The 16,141-nt window shown below is 39.1% G+C and overlaps 2 protein-coding genes across 7 annotated transcripts in view; one reads left to right on the forward strand and one right to left on the reverse strand.

Annotated features, from left to right (window-relative positions):
- On the reverse strand, positions 537 to 4,673 carry LOC110259569 (basic proline-rich protein-like). The gene is made up of 5 exons (XM_021085056.1): positions 4,669 to 4,673; positions 3,198 to 3,614; positions 2,512 to 3,163; positions 2,047 to 2,181; positions 537 to 790 (listed from the first exon to the last, which is right to left on the reverse strand). The coding sequence occupies exons 1-5, from the start codon at positions 4,671 to 4,673 to the stop codon at positions 671 to 673; spliced, it is 1,329 nt and encodes a 442-aa protein (XP_020940715.1). The 3' UTR covers positions 537 to 670.
- PPM1A (protein phosphatase, Mg2+/Mn2+ dependent 1A) overlaps positions 2,684 to 16,141 on the forward strand; it is a 47,174-nt gene continuing 33,716 nt past the window's right edge. For 2 of the 6 annotated variants that reach the window (XR_002335516.1, XM_021062341.1), the window contains exon 1: positions 2,684 to 3,120. Coding sequence is in view for 1 of the 6 variants with exons in the window: in XM_021062332.1 (XP_020917991.1) it covers positions 6,603 to 6,636 (34 nt within the window). In the remaining 5 variants the exon portion in view is untranslated. Of the gene's footprint in view, positions 3,121 to 3,365; positions 3,742 to 6,545; positions 6,637 to 16,141 lie in introns of those variants that run through there. The other 4 variants (XR_002335514.1, XM_021062332.1, XR_002335518.1 and 1 more) reach the window with 4 other exon arrangements.

Raw genomic sequence — 16,141 nt, forward strand, 5'->3', positions numbered from 1 at the left:
AGAATCTTGGTTCCAAATTTTAAAATGTTAATCTTATCCCCATGAATTTCTTAGTTCATACCAAAATGTCCCTGTAACTTGTGTTCAAAAATAAGAAATAGCAGAAAGGCACAACTTAATCAGCAGTCTATGGTACACTGTGCAGACTCCTTAAAAATCTCTTTATACTATAGTTCCTATTTTTCTACCTTTTCTTCTATAATTGACCCAGATTCTCCTGCAAGTGTAAAGCAGAGAGCAGAAAGATATGGAAATTTAAAAGAAGGAAGCGGTTAAGACAGGCAAGACCTTTAAGCTCACTATGTTCCTATAGTGCCACTGGCGACTCAGGCTCTGCCTTATGAATAAGAAAATTTGTTTTCTAAGGGCATTTCAAATTGTGGTTTTCACATGGGTTTTTCTGTTTCAGAATGGTAATGAGTCCACTAGCATGCTAATCATGCTGCTACTTGTCCAAAGTATTAAGAATTCCAATAAGGCAAAGTTTCAAAGATCTTTGATCTAATTTCATTTCTTTCTTTCTTTTTCTTTCTTTCTTTTTTTTTTTTTTTTTTTTTTGGCAAGCATGGGGAGAATTAGGAAATATAGGAAATATGTCATCAGATGATACTGAGACCAAATGCATAAGTGAACTTTATTTTTACTTTATATACCTGGAAATGATCCATCTTCATCTTACTCTAAGAAATTCTAACCTCCAAGATATTGGGTGATTTGGGGGTTCCTTGAAGAAGCAGCCTGCCAGTGATCTTTTGGTGATATTGTTTGATCCTGTTGTTAGATCCCATGTCTAAAAGTGAAAGGAACAGAACCGTCACAAAAAAGTCATGTTGGAAAAATGAGATAGCATTTACAGTTTTAAAAGCAGTTAAATGCTTGCTGAATGACAGAGACAGAATAAATAGGTTGCTTTAGATCTAAGAGTTGGAGCAACAAAGTGGTTTTAGGAGATACAAAGTAGCAGGGTACAAGCTCTTAGGATAAAATGGAGAGGCCTTATCACAAATCTACTTTTTTATCAGCTGGAACACGTTATGACTAACATCTTCAGGTGTTCTTTTTTCTTTTTTGGCTGCTCTGCAGCACATGGAGTTCCCTGGAGAGGGAATCAGATCCCAGTGGCAGTTGTGACCTACACGGCATCTGTGGCAACACCTGATCCCTAACCCACTAGGCCTGGCCAGGGATGGAACCTGCATCCCAGCACTCCAGAGATGCCCCAGTCTCATTGTGCCACAGTGGGAACTCCTGGTTGCTCTTTTTAAAGTACCTGCCTCCTATAATGAAGTATTTTGTTTTTCTTTATGTATATGTAGCACAGCATCTTTCTTCTTCTTCTTTTTTTTTTTTTTTTTTTTTTGGCAGTGCCCACAGGCATGTAGGAGTTCCTGGGCCAAGGATTAAAACCGTGCCACAGCAGTGACAACACCCGATCCTTAACCCCTAGGCCACCAGGGAACTCCCAAGAGCATCTTTTTTAAACACTGATTTTTCTTTTAAACTTCTGTGCCTGGAAATGTGGTATAAGTCAAATCCCTGAGCAGGTTAAACCTCTGACAAGAGAGGGAAAGCATCCCAGCCAATGGGAAACCCTGCTGGTGATGTACTGCTCTCCAGTTCTGATTCATTGGCCGCCTAGGGTTTGTCATTGTATCCCTGGCGTCTGCAAACGGCGTGGGTCGGGTTGTCTGCAGTCTAGCTAGCTAAACTGGATTCTGGCCACCTGCACGTGCAACTGGGTTTAACAGATCTCTAAATTTTCATAGCAGCAGCTGCCACATTTTTGATAATCCTCCAGATTTTGAAAAATCCTTCGTTCCTTTAACCTCACTGGAGGTGGTTGGATGTCCCCTGTGACAGAATCACGTGACTGTCTAATAAGTGCAAATAAATACAATGTGGAACCCCACGAGCTACAGACGAAAAACCACCAGAAACTCAGAGCATGTGCCTTGTGCGTGTATCAGGGGCACTCGCGTGTGGGTGGGTGGTAGTAGGGTGAGAGTGTTGCTGCCCTTTGGGACCCGAGATGTGTGGCTAGAGCACCTGCGTAGGTCTCCCGAGGTCGCTGGGGCAAGGATGGCTCCGGAAGTGTGGAGGCTTGAGGGAGAGGGATCTGGCGGTGGCCTGACAACAAGCATGCCTTAGAGCCGCAGCAGCTAGGCCGCGATCAGGCCGCAACTGTAAGGGAGAGAAGTCGACAGCACAAGGTCGGTCCTCGGCCTCTGTAGACTGCGTCTTCCCCGGGAATGGGGTATCTATCTGCAGACAGACGGTAGCCCAGCGAAAGGAGGCGCGGACGCCCTAGGGGGGATGCCGAGTCCGGGCTCGGAGAGTATCCCCATTCCTGAGGCTCATACAGTCACACCTCTGTCCAGTCCCCAGGGCCAGGGCAGGAAGCCCCATGTCCCGGTTCCGTTCCGGGATTCGGACGCTCGTTTGTGGCTCTGCCTAGGGGCCGGGCGGCGAGGCCACTGCTACGAGAGAAGCTGGGTAGGGCAGTGACATCACCTGCACCCCTCCCCCGTTAGCCAGCGCGCGCTGCAGTTCCTGCCCAACGACATCCGGGTCTCTCCAGCTGCTCCGCCGCGCCGCAGCTGTAGGGGCCTCTGAGCCCACGGGGCGGAGCGTGGCAGGCGGAGGCGTGGGGGAGGGGTAGTACGGCACCGTCGTGAGCGCGCCTGCGCGGGGACGCGCTGGAGGCGGCGGCGGCGGCGGCGGCGCTAGGGGCGGGAGCGCGCGCGGGAGCGAGGGAGCTGTGGTCTCCGCACTGGCCCGGCCCGCAGCTTCGGGTGCTCCGGCAGCGGCAGCTCGGCAGCCGGTGGTTGGGGAGGGGGGTGGGGGGGCGCTAAGGCAGGTGGGGTGCGTAAGCGATGAATCTTCGGCTCTTCCTCCTCCTCCTCCGGGACCCGCTCTCCGCCTCCCGCTCCAACGCCCGGATGATCTGAGCCGCGAGGGCGCCGAGAGCCGGGGGCCCGGACGCAGCCCGGCTCCTCCCCTCCTCCGCCCCCTCCCCGGCCTGACCTGGCCGGCCGCCGCCGCGGTGACCCCCTTCCCGCCCCCTCCCCGGCCGCCGCAGCCTCGGCCGACCAGGGACCTGCCTGCCCGCGGCTGCTCCGGGTAAGCGCGACGCTGGGGCCGAGGGCGGGCGGGCGGCGCGGGCCTGCGCGGCAGCGGCCAGGCCTAAAGCCTGGGGCCTGTAAACAAGCCGGGCGTCTGCCCGGGCGCTCCCGGGAGGAGACGCGACAACTCCACCCCCTGGCCCGGCCTCCTCCCCCGAGCCGGGCGGCGGACTACGAGGGGTTAACGTTCTGCGAGGGCGGTGGCGGGCAGGCGGGGGCGGGGTGTTTGTGGCGGCTGCGCGGGGAGGGGGCGCGACCCTCCGGGTGCAGATGCCGGGCGGGGTGTTTGCGGCCGCTCGGCCGGGTAGGGCCGTCGGCGGGCCAGGCCTGCCCCGACCGGAGATGAACCCGCGGAACTTTCCCTGAGCGGGGAGGGGGCGTACGGCGCCCCCAACCGCCCGGCCACCCCGGGCTCCAGCCCCTGGAGGGAGGCCGCGAGAAAGAAGAGGAGAAGCTTCCTTTGGACCGGACTTGGCCTTGAAACACCAAATTCTGGAGAGTTTTTGCTTCAGGTTTTATAGAGGGTAGAGCTTAGAGTGAGGCTTTTTTAGAACTCAAGTCAGTGATACCTCCAATTCATTCATTCCTAAAGCATTGAACAAATTCATTGAAGTAAATGGTACTGATTTCTTTTCGTCTTTTAAACCGTGTTAATTGTGTGAGTAAAAGTTCTTGATGCTAGAGTTTGGTCGAGGTATGATACTTTTCTGCTTGTAGATTTTTAATATTTTCTTGAAAGACTGCTGGCTCTGGAGGGCCTCTACCAACAGCGGTTTTAGATATGTTTTGAAAATTTCATCGCTTGAGGTATTTCTTTTTTTTTCCTCAAGCACCGCATGGTACTTAAAAATTTACAAAGGTCGTACTTAAGTTGTCCAAGCCAAGAAAGCTATTCGCCCTGTCCACCCCAACCCTAAATTTCCTGCTGATTGGTGTAATGAGCCGAATGCATTTTAAGTGAAGTGATTGGAAGAGTATGGGCAATGTAAAAAAATCTATGTTATTATTTTCTCAAAGTAAATGATTTTGACATTATTGAAGAAAATTAGAAATTTAAAAATATTTTGAGGAAAAAGGCTTAATCATTTCAAACTTGCACGTTGTGATTTTAAACACAACTGCTTTTTAGGTGCAAAGAGCTCTGAAGAGTCAGAGGGTTGATTTAACAGTGCTCTGCTGAACCTTTAGGGGTCCCAGAGCTCTCCGGAATCCAGCAGGGCTTGCTCTCCAACTGCTATTTAACTCGAACAACTTCACTTTTATATATTTATCTTTTTACATATTGGGCCTTTTCCAAAGTGTAGTTCTGTAACTCTTTACAGTTTAGGAAACTGACAAGAGCCATAGTGACCCACCCCATTAACTGTTTTATAAGCATAGATGTTACTTCATTGATTTAATGTTTCTTTTGCCAATAGTTTGAAGCACAAAGTAACAGTCCTTGTTTAATGTTTTAGTTCTGTTCTAATGTGTAACTCACATGTATCTGTTTAATCATTTAATGATATAGGGACAATTACTTTTAACCTGCAAGTTACAGCAATACCGCATTATGGAAATTATAATGAACTGCACATGGGAGTTGCTTAAGACTTTTTTTTTTTTTTTTTTTTTCTTTTTAATGCTTCACCTGCAGCATATGGAAGTTCCCAGGTTGGGGGTCGAAGGGGAGCTGCAGATGCCAGACACAACCAAGGTAACACCAGATCAGAGCCCCATCTGTGACCTACACTGCAGCTTGCAGCAACACCAAATCCTTAACCCGAGTGAGGGCAGGGACTGAACCCACATCCTCACCAATCCTAGTCAGTTCTTAATCCACTGAGCCACAACGGGAACTCTATCTTAAGACTTTTTTGATTAGATATCATTAAACATTTTTCATATTGGTGAAGTAGTTATATCATGGGAGAGGTATATTAAAACTGGTAAAGTTTGGCTATCTACCTCAGATATATTTGAAAAAAAAATGGTTGAATGCTGGTATCATCAGGATTTTTTTTTTCATGGGACGTGTGTGTGTTAACATATAATATAAAAGTGGTTTATATTTTAGTTTGAAGAGCTAAAACGATGTCCATAATTACAGTATAAGCTGTTGAAGGGAATAGTGCACTAGGGGATAAGAATTATTTAGTCATGGCTATGCTCCAAAATATCAGCAAAGCCAAAGGGGTAGATTATATTGTCAAATGTACTATATACAGTTGTTACATTTTTTTATTCTCTTAACATTATTCAATATGCTTTGACTAAATGCCTGTTACGTGCCAGGCACTTAGGTCTTTCAGCATTCTGAAGCTGATTTTCTTCCTGGATTGTATCTTACTTAAAAGAAATTTTAAGTTGGTCAGTATTGTTAAGAAAAGGTATTTCTGTAGGTAGCCTTTATGGATTTTTTTTTTCTGTTGGGAGTGGGAAGTCTAGAAAAACTCTTGGGAGGAAGGCAGATAGAGATTCCACAGAGACAAAGGGTGGTTGAGACTACAGGTTTGAACAAGCACAGACCCTTGGTAGTTTGACGTGAAGGGCATTTTAAGATCACATTGTGAAGGTTTTTGTGTCAGTTCAAGCTGGGTCTTGCTTATCTTGACTTGTTAATAAACCTTCACTTGAAAATTTGTTCTCTGATACAGGGTTGTTCCCCCCCCCAAAGAAATTTGTAGTAACATCATATTGTCACAAGATAAATATTGTCAAGCAGTAACTGAAAACCTACAGTCTTTAAATTTGTTGAGATAACACATAGACTGTTATATGTGTTTTTATTATAGTGGCTAACAGCATGTGTAGCTAATTCTAGTTCAACTATGAGTGCTTATTTATTTAATAATTTGAAACTAAAGACTGGCATGTGTCCATAGAGAGCTTGTTATCCCTGAAATGCTCATGCATGAGAGCTGGATTAATTTCTTATGATGTGAATTTGTGATCATGTAGAAATAATTATAAGGTGATATTTGATCCCTTGAATGGCTGACTTTTGCCTGGGCACCTGACTCTGGGTGATACTCTTGACTACTCTCCATCCTTAGTCAAATCAGAGGAAAGAAGCAGCTTTGTAAGAAAATTGGCTCAAGTAGAGTCCTAGAGTTAAAAGATGATATAACAGGGTGTGGCCCAGAGAAGTATGTGGACCTTGGGGGAAGGGAAAGGTGTTATGAGGCAACTGGGTAAAAGTTTGCACCTTCCTGTACCTAAGGTAGTAACTTTATGCCAGAATGTGTTCTGTCTTCCATCTCATATGTGTTGGTGATGAAATTTTAAAAATTGAGTTACTTTATTTTTTCACTATTAGCCTGAAAGTTTTATGAATTTGTACCAAAGATTATTAACCACTCTTACATGAAAGTAGCTTGGGTTAAATTACATCAGAATCAAAAGGTTGATTACCTATATTCTTTGTTCCTTTGTTCTTTCCAGTGTCTGATGTGCCCCATGGATGTTTTTATTTTATGAGTCTCCAGAATATATTCCTTGATGATTTTAACCTTTGTATGTCCTAGCTGTCTAGGTAATAAATAGATTTTTATGATTATTTATGTAATAAATAGAGTTTTATAGTTCTTAATGTGGTTATTTGGACTCCATTGATTTTGTTTATGTAGTATTCATATTTAGGATTTGGATTGAAAGTCTGGATTTTTCTGGCCAATGTCATTTGAATTAAGATCTTAAGATACCAAACTACTTCTAGATATGGAAGAAATTGAATAATAAAAGCTGTAATTTATTGACCTTTTGCTTGTGGCAGGCTTTAATTTTCACCTCAATGTTCTAAAGCATATGATGTTATCTCTTTGTTACAGATGTAGAGATGTAGGCTAAGCAACATGCCAGAAATCAGATCTGTAGATTAAAAATTATTTCCAAGATATTCCTAGAGTAGACTTCTCACAATTAGATTAGCCTTGTTCCTAGGAAGCAAAATATGAAAAGCTGAATGTTAACACTTCTGATTCAGATTCCTAGAATTACAAAGGACTTTACAAATTTATATAGTTAATGTCTACCAATGCAAGAATCCCTTCTAAAACATTCATTAAAATTTGAGAGGTTAAGATCTTTTTCTCATTCCTGAAGTTTCAGAAGTCAACAGAAATAAACAATTTTATGTCTTTAGTTATCATTGTTCAGACTGAGAACCATTTAATTCTCAAATGGTTTTTGTCTGTATTGGACGACTCAGAACTTTTTCTGAGTAAACACAGTCAATGGAGCCACATTGAAGGCTCCAGACAATGTGGTAAAACTTCACAGTGGGGTGATCTTGAGCAAACTACTTGATTTTTCTAAGCCTTAGATTTCTTTATCTGACAAATGGAAAAACCTTTCTCGTTAAGTAGTCTTAAAGATTAAATGAGATAATCACATAAGGCACTTGACATATTTTCTACTGTCAAGAAATAACAAATGGTTGCTGAGTATATCAGATTTTGAGACACACTGAATAGAAACTAGTGAGTATGAAAGGGTTGTCTTTCAGTATAGTTTTAGCAGTGAGCCTTGAAGACAAACTCTTAAGAGGTTGAGTACGTTGGAAGAGGTACAGGTTGTGGGTATATAGAATTTGTATGTAAGTAGACTGAAAGTTTAGAGGTAATGGGAAGAGAGTTGAGTATGAGTAGATTTATTTGACTAAGAAACTGGAGAGAAGTCATTAGGTTAATGTGAGAGTTGATGGTTAAATAAAGGATGAAGAGTAATAAAACAAAGGTGAATGTTCAGACTAGAATGATAAATGAGGAAGAACATGGGTTGGTGTTTTGAAGAGGAGTTACAGTTCATTATTGGAAATGGACAAGAAGATACTACTACAGAAAAAATGCAAAATTATTTTAATTAACTCAGTTTTTGTAAAACAAAAAATAGGGAGTCTTCATAAAAAGTGTTAAGGCTTTGTATGTGGGTCCTGGGTTATTTAAGGTTGAAAACTTGTATTGGAATAGTTCAGGTCTTATTACCTCACACCCAAACCATGTTTTAACACTCCAACTGATCTTCCCTACTAGCATCTTGTGCTGCATCTCCCTCCTCCATTCTATAAATCATCACAAAATTCTTCCTAAAATACTATTTTCATCATTACTTCTCTGCTTGGTATACATAGTGACTCCCTTTTACCTATAGAATAAATTTTATAATTCTTGGTTTGGCTCTGCCACTTTCCATGATTAGACTCAGGACTGATGTTTCAACCAAACTAGTACACTTGCCATCTTAAAGCACACTCTGTACTTTTCTCTCAGTGGATCTTTGCTCGTGCTAGTTGATAGCTCAGAATTATGTCTTTCCTTCTCCACCTTTTGTTTTCTTCTTTATCAAAGCTCATTTCTATTGTTTTCTCCTCTACAAAACTTTTCCTGACCACCAGTGTTTCATTTCTCCTCTCTCTGTGCTTCTACAATAGTTATCTATTATTTGTATAGCTTTGATCATATACTTTACTCCTAAGTATTTGTGTTTTAATTATAATTATGTTGTCAATTTTATTCTAAAATTTGGAAGGGGAAAATGCCGTAACCTTTTTATTATGCCCAAACCTTAGCGGAGTGCCTATGGAGAGTGGCCATTCAGATACTTCGTAAGTATTAGGCAAAATCTACCTGAGAAGGGGAGTGATTGATGTAGCAGGTGGTGGAAGAAGTTAATAGCTTTCTGGTGGCAGATATGTCTGATACTTCTGATTCTCTTTTTATGAGTTATTTTTGGCTGAACGTGGACTTTAAGTGTGAAGATGATACAAATCTGAAAGGTGGCAGAGTTGTTATATTGGTATATAAAATTATGTTGACTGATTCTGGACCTAAGGATTTTAACTTACTGTGTTTGGCTTTGAGGGTTAACAGGACATTCATAACCATCAAGAAAATATTATTTGAAAATATTATTGTGAACTAGGCATCCTTTTAAACAGGAATTGTGGAATCACAGTAACTAGACAGTGTATTAGTTTAAAAAGGAAGATAACTATCAACTTTTGAGTCAAACAGATGTCTAATATATGAATAGTCTGTTCATATAAATCTCTGAGCTAAACTTTAAATCTTATCAAATTGTTAAACCATTTCCAGTATTTAGAAAATGCATAGTGAAAATCTCCTTTATTGAATTTTTTAAATGGATGATTTTATTTAGACAGTCTGTGGCTGCTTAGATCCATTTGTTGGCATATCATAGTAATGAGAGCAGAATCATGAATTTGATTCCATGTATGCCTCTTAAGTTTTTTTAGCCTTGACATTAGCAAGTAACAGTGATAGCTACCATTACTGACCACTTACATTATCATAGAAATTTTCAGGGAGTTCCCGTCGTGGCTCAGTGGTCAATGAATCCAACTAAGAACGATGAGGTTGTGAGAGTTTGATCCCTGGCCTTGCTCAGTGGGTTAAGGATCCTGCATTGCTATGAGCTGTGGTATAGTTTGCAGATGCGGCTCGGATCCCGAGTTGCTGTGGCTCTGGCATAGGCTGGCGGCTACAGCTCCGATTAGACCCCTAGCCTGGGAATCTCCATATGCCACAGGTGTGGCCCTAGAAATGGCAAAAAGACAAAAAAAAAAAAAAAGGGGGGGGGGAGAAATTTTCAAGTGCTATCTCATTAAATCTTTCTATCTATATGAGATAGATACTATTATTGCCTGTATCTTAACAGATGAGGAAATTAAGACAGAGGTTAAGTTTCACATCTAGTAACAGAAGCAAACATTTGTCCTTGGACTTTTCAAAGTAATTATATATGTAGCTCACAGCAATTTCATTGCTCCTGCTGAAAGTAAATCTGTTAGCGATTGAGATACGTTAGAAAAATCTTTGTATGTGAAGGGTATGACTATAGTTCCATTGTACTCAGAGAGTGAATCTTGTGATTGAGTTGGGATCTGAGGTGGAAGTGTAACACTAAACTTTGAAAAGTACAGTACCACATGTCCTATCAGCTCCCTTTGGAACTTTTCACCAAGAACTATTAAAATTTTTAATATAAAAAGCATATAAGTTACAGCCATAAGGCAACTAGTACTACAAGCCATACACAGCTTTGTCTTAACTACGCTTATTTGATTCATGTTCACTTCTTTTCCTCCCACGAACATAAGTGATTTCATCAGTCTTTTATTCAAATGAAATTCTTGATGAGGTTAAGAAGATAGTCTTAAATACAAGCTAATGAGGCTTACAATAGAGATTATACTATAAATGGAACATATCAATGTTAAGATTTATTAAATTCCTTGAAAGCAAGGACCAGTTTTCATTCATTTTAAATTGGTGTTTAGTATATGATTGTGTAATCTTTGTAGTCTCCTTGATCATTTTCTGATGAACACATGGCAAGGAATTGAATGTGAGCCAGAAATATAGCAGACTATGAAAGAGCATAGGTCACAGATAATCCAGTTTAAATTTAGGCCGGTGCTTTGTATTCATCTGTGATATGATTGTCTCAGGCAGGGATATAGATAAAAAGGTTTTTTATTTGTTTTGTTTTGAGTCATGCTGTGTGTGGCTTAATTATTTTATTTAAAAATATGTTATTCAAGACATGTTGTACTGCTTTAAAGAATAAGAATGTAATTCATTACCAACTCTGAATGTCTTGGCTTCTTAGCACTGCTCCTTTTCTTTAGTATGAGTGGTAGAAAATTGTGACATATTTGATATTCTGTCTATAGGAGATTCAGCTTAGCTACTTTGTTACATTTAGAAATGAAAGTATTAACAATAAGGATAAGCAAGGACTGATTGTGTATTGATACTTGGGTTTTGTTTTACAAACAGAATTGCAAAACTTAGACTTTAGAAAAATATTTTTGTAGTATTCCACTATGCTTCAGAATATAAATAGGTAGTAAACAAAATTTGTACTTTTTATAAAGCAGTAGAACATCATCCTTGCCAAGGGTCTTTTAGGCTGTTTTGGACATCAAGGGACTGATCTTAGAAATGGCAGCTTTTGTTTTATGATCAACCCACAACTTAACCCTGTATTATTCCATATCTCTTACCTTCATTGTCTCTGTATGAATGCTCTCTGATACTATAAGCAAGTACTTTAACAACTAGTCACCCATCTAGAGTGATCTCGTATTGGTTTGCTACAGTTAGTAGAATTAAGGAGCTCCTTTAAGTGCAAGTGGGATTGTTCATTTTATGCAATAAAACTCCCAGACTAAATTCAAGATATTTTTTGTCTAAAATACATTGAAAGTGGATTTCCTAGCTCCCAGAAATTATTCTTTTGGGTCTAAATTACCTTAAACTTTGCTTTTCACATAGAAAAGACTGAAAAAAATTACCCATTCAGAATGTTGAATGAATGAGAAGATAAATAAGTAAATAGCCCAGAGAAGGAGAATGCAGAGGCTCTAACCTCTGGTCAAAACTACATCTTTTCTTTTTTTGTCCCCTTCAGCATATCTCACGTGTCATTTTCCAGTAATGAGTTTCTCATTAAGAGAAACTTATAAAAGTTGAGAAACCTTTAGAGGTCATGAATGAACAATGTTCTGGTACACTATTTTGGCTGTTAAACTGCATTTTTGCAGGGTCCAGTATTTATTTCTGTAGAAATTTTTAAAAATTAGAACTATGTATTCTTTAGAATAACGGAATGGAAATGGTAGGATACCAGTTTGTTTGCAGGTCAGCTTTTTTCCTGGGTAGAGAACAATTTCAAACTGTTGACAGAGAAGTCGTGATGATGTTCTATATACTAATCAAGTGTCACTAGGTACTAAGTACTTATGAACAAAAGAGGCATGATTCCTTCCTCATGAATCTTAAAATCTAAAATGAGAGACAATTCACAGGGGTTTATGTGCTATGATAAGGAAAACACAGGATTCTTTGAGCTCATGACTAACAGTAGATCTATTTCCTGAAACAGGGAACTGAGTAGGAGGAGTGGTAGGAGAAACACAATTTGAGCCATATTATTTGAGATGTGGCTAATAGAGTATAGGGGTTTTATATACATATACATATAGATGTATATATAGAGAGTTTTCACCTTTGAAAAAAACCTTTTTTTACTTTTCCATACACATAAAACATCTCACATCACAATTTATGGACTCAGTGAATGATGCTGTTTTAAAAAGTGTTAGAGGCTTTTTGGTCCTTTTTTCCAGCATATTTAATGTTTTATTTTTCCCTTCTTTCAACTTTAATATATAGGGTTATTCGCAAACACTTACAAATGAGGGGTTTTGTTTGCTTTAAGCAAAAGAGAAATGATGGATTGGCTGAGGAAGTTGGTTAATTGTTTTCTGGGTCAGAGTGAATCCTCAAATATGCAAGGATTAAAAAACAAAACTTGGAATTGAATCCACTTCTCAATATGTAGACAAGTTATCCAAAACTGAGAATTTAAAATAGTTTATAGATGATGCAAATTGAGATTGTGAATACCAGAACATTTTTAGAAAACTTTAAAAATGAAATAGCTTTATGTCGTCTAAATCTTTTAATGTTTTTCTAATACTGTAACTTTTAGTACAGGTAAGTAGGTCAGTATGTAATTTTTAGAGTCACTAGAACTCACCAACTACATTAAGCTTAGCTATTTTTCAGGCAACTGTGTACTTATAAAGTTTATTCTTAAAAATTTTGCAGAACATACCTTTATAGAAATTTAAGACAACTACCTTATGGAGTATGTGATTGAGATCACAGCACATGTTTAGAAGATGGCAATACATTTAAAAATGATGGAACATGATGGAAACATCAAAAGGGGCAAGCTTGGTCTCACACACACTTAGTGAAATTGAAACTGCTGCTGCTATATATATAAACTGACTGTGGTTTGGGTTCTTATAAATTTTTACCTAATTCATCAGACTAAATATTTTTGGATAATTTTTGGTAGAAAAAAATGACTTATGTCATGGAGTTTATGGAAATACTAGTTAGCCTAAAAGAACTTTATCTGACATTTTCATTAGTTTGGTTGATTTTGGTTTATTTTTTGAAATTTCATTTTTAAGGTTTTTATTTAGGGCATTTAAATTAGGGTATTTAACTCAATAGCAGTCTTGCATTAGAATTTATTTGGATGAAATTTGGTTTGTTGAAGGAGGTTAAGTAAATATTTAATTGGATAGGTGAAGTAAATATTTAGTTAAAGCTGTAAGATGTAGAAATATTGGGCAGCTGATAAATTTTAAGGTAACATTTTTAATCTTTGAAACAAATTTAATATATAGTATTTTCCATGTTACTACAAATAATGTACAGTCATCTTTTTAAACCTTTTTTTTAATGCAGAATCATATAGATATGGAAAGTCATATAAAATTTTAAAAAGTTTTATTAAGATGTAACATAGCATAAAACTCACCCATATGAAGTTCACCACTCAGTAGTTTTCACTATATTAACAGGATTGTGCAGTCATTTTAATTTTAGAACATTTTCATCACACCCAGAAACAACCTCATTCTCATTAGTGATCACTCCCCATTCTCTTCTACTCCAGCTCTTGTTAATCACTCATCTCTTCTGTCTCTATAGATTTGCCTTTTGGCTATTTCATATAAATAGGTTCTAGATAACTTTTTGATCAGTGATTTCTATCTAGCCTTTATAAACATCTTGTATATCTCATGAGATAGCCAGCAATGAATAATTTCACCTTTTTTTTTTTGCATAACTTAAGTAATAGCTATTTCCTCCTTCTGTGACTGGAAAAATTTATTCAGTAATTAGAAACACTACCCAAATTTAAACCAAAATCAGGCTCTTTACTAGTGTTATCACCTCAAAGGAATATGTACCATTGGTCTTTACCACCAGTGGTGATTTTCACTATGGAGTGCTCAGTAGCCCCTCAGCTTCCCTAATATATTGCTCTAGTAGTCATTTCTCTCTACCTCTCAAACTCAGATTTGCATGAATTCACTGTAATATTTTCCTCTGTAATGGCTTGCCTGAACTCTTCCTTCTTACTCCCCTAAACCTAAGAATTAGGAAGAAATAAAGGCAAGAGATGGAAAACAGAGGAGATTGTTCAGGCTTGGGAAGGACAAGGTAGTAAAGAGCCAGAATAGAAATGGTATAAAATTTTCAAGATTTGGTTTTGTGGGCAGAAGTATAAGACTTGGAGGCTGCTTAGAAATAGTAAGTCCTGGGAGTTCCCATTATGGCTCAGAGGTAGTGAACCTGAGGATGCGAGTTCAATCCCTAGCCTTACTCAGTGGGTTAAAAGTCCATCATTGCCGGGAGCTGTGGTGTAGGTCAAAATGAGGCTCGGATCCTGAGTTGCTATGGCTGGGGTGTAGGCTGGCACCTGCAGCTCTGATTCCACCCCTAGCCTTGGGAACTTACATATGCCATGGGTATGGTCCTAAAAACAAACAAAAACCAAAAAAACAAAAAAACAAAAAACAAAAAAACAAAAAAAAACCATTAAGTCCTAGAGGGAACAAACAAAAGGCAAAAATGTACAATGTATTATAACAAATTTCACAAATTTCCAGTTCTTAATTTTGAATTTTAGTCATATGTCTGTGAAGCACAAATGATGATTCCATTTTCTGATGAGGTTTAATGCTCTTTTCTTTGCACAACTTTGTAGGAATTTTGAAGCTGAACCATAGTCTTATATTGCTTTTAGTTTTTGCAAAGATCCTCAGGCTTGAACCAGTGTAGAGTGGGAAACTCCTATCACCTTGGGCTTATTCTTTGGAGGAATCCCATAGGGACTGAAAATGTCACTGTGCCCCTGGGGTTTCCTAATTGGAGAGGCAGAATCCTATTCTGGGTGCTGCATACTGGGCTGCTTCAGAATTCTGGAATTAGCCAGAGAAATTGCTGCTGCCAAAGAAAATCTTAACTGATTTGATAGATCAGGCACTTCTGATTGGATTAGAATTGTTAGTGAGATTTTAGAGATACTCAGTAAAAAGTGCCCCCAGAGAGCTACAATCCCACATACAGCTTTAAAGTCAGTAAAGTCCTGTAATAAGCAAACTGGAAATTTGGGAGGAAGGGAATGCAAACCAATGGGAACCACTTTAATGATATGTTTAAAATCCTATATTCAGCTCCTTACCAGAAATGTGCCTACAATATTTTATATATAAATATTTTAAGGAACAGCTGAAGATAGGTGATATTTTCTTGAGAACAATTGAGATTCATTATTTAACAGATACAATATGCTGTCTGATTTAAATGGATGTTTTTAGTATTAGAAACCAAGTTTACAAAACATCTGTGTATAATTTGCTTTAATAACAAGCATTTTTAAATTTAACTCCTCTATATAAATCTCTATTTTATAGGTTATTTTTATTGTAGAATTGAAACTTGAGTATTTGTTGATTTAACTGACTAGTCTATATGATTCGGCTTTTATTAAAAGAATATTTAACATGAGAAACTTGTGAAAATATTTTCAGTACTAAAGAAGATTGGAGGAATGTTGTAGAGTACTTGGCCCTGTGAACTGCAAACGGACCCTATAAGAAACTTCTTCCTGTAACTAATGTAAGGTGTGAAAATTTAAAGAGTTCTATGATTTATGTATATTTAAAAGATATGAGATGCCAGAGGAACATTTGTTAAATGAGATTAAACTCTACTGCATGGAGGAGTTCCTGTCATGGCTCAGCAGGTTAAGGAGCCCGACTACCATCCATGAGGATGTGGATTCCACCTCTGCACTTGGTCAGTGGTTTAAGGATAAGGTGTTGCTGTGAGCTGTGGTGCAGGTTGCAGACTTGGCTTGGATCCCATGTTGCTGTGGCTCAGGTGTAGGCCGAGGCTACAGCTCCAATTGGACCCTAGTCTGGGAACTCCATATGCTACAGGTGTGGCCCTAAAAAGACCAAAAAAAAAAAAAAAAAAAGAAGAAGAAAAAAAGAAAAAACTCTGCTACATAGAGGAAGTTCCCATTATTTTGCAAGTGTCTTCTGATTCTCTTGGTGGAATAAATGTTAATAATAGAGTCTAGAGAACTCTATGACTCCTGTGTTCCAGGGAGTTAACGTGAACAGAAAAATCATTAATTAA

Source organism: Sus scrofa, chromosome 1 (assembly GCF_000003025.6).
Source record: "Sus scrofa isolate TJ Tabasco breed Duroc chromosome 1, Sscrofa11.1, whole genome shotgun sequence".
Taxonomy (NCBI): Eukaryota; Metazoa; Chordata; class Mammalia; order Artiodactyla; family Suidae; genus Sus; species Sus scrofa.

What these genes read in the sequence shown, in the direction of transcription:
- LOC110259569 (XM_021085056.1), bottom strand. An exon ending in GACGCCCGGCTTGTTTACAG is followed by an intron (nt 3,164 to 3,197) that starts GCCCCAGGCTTT and finishes GCTGCCGCGCAG; the next exon opens with GCCCGCGCCGCCCGCCCGCC. An exon ending in ACCTCGGGAGACCTACGCAG is followed by an intron (nt 791 to 2,046) that starts GTGCTCTAGCCA and finishes TTTCACTTTTAG; the next exon opens with ACATGGGATCTAACAACAGG.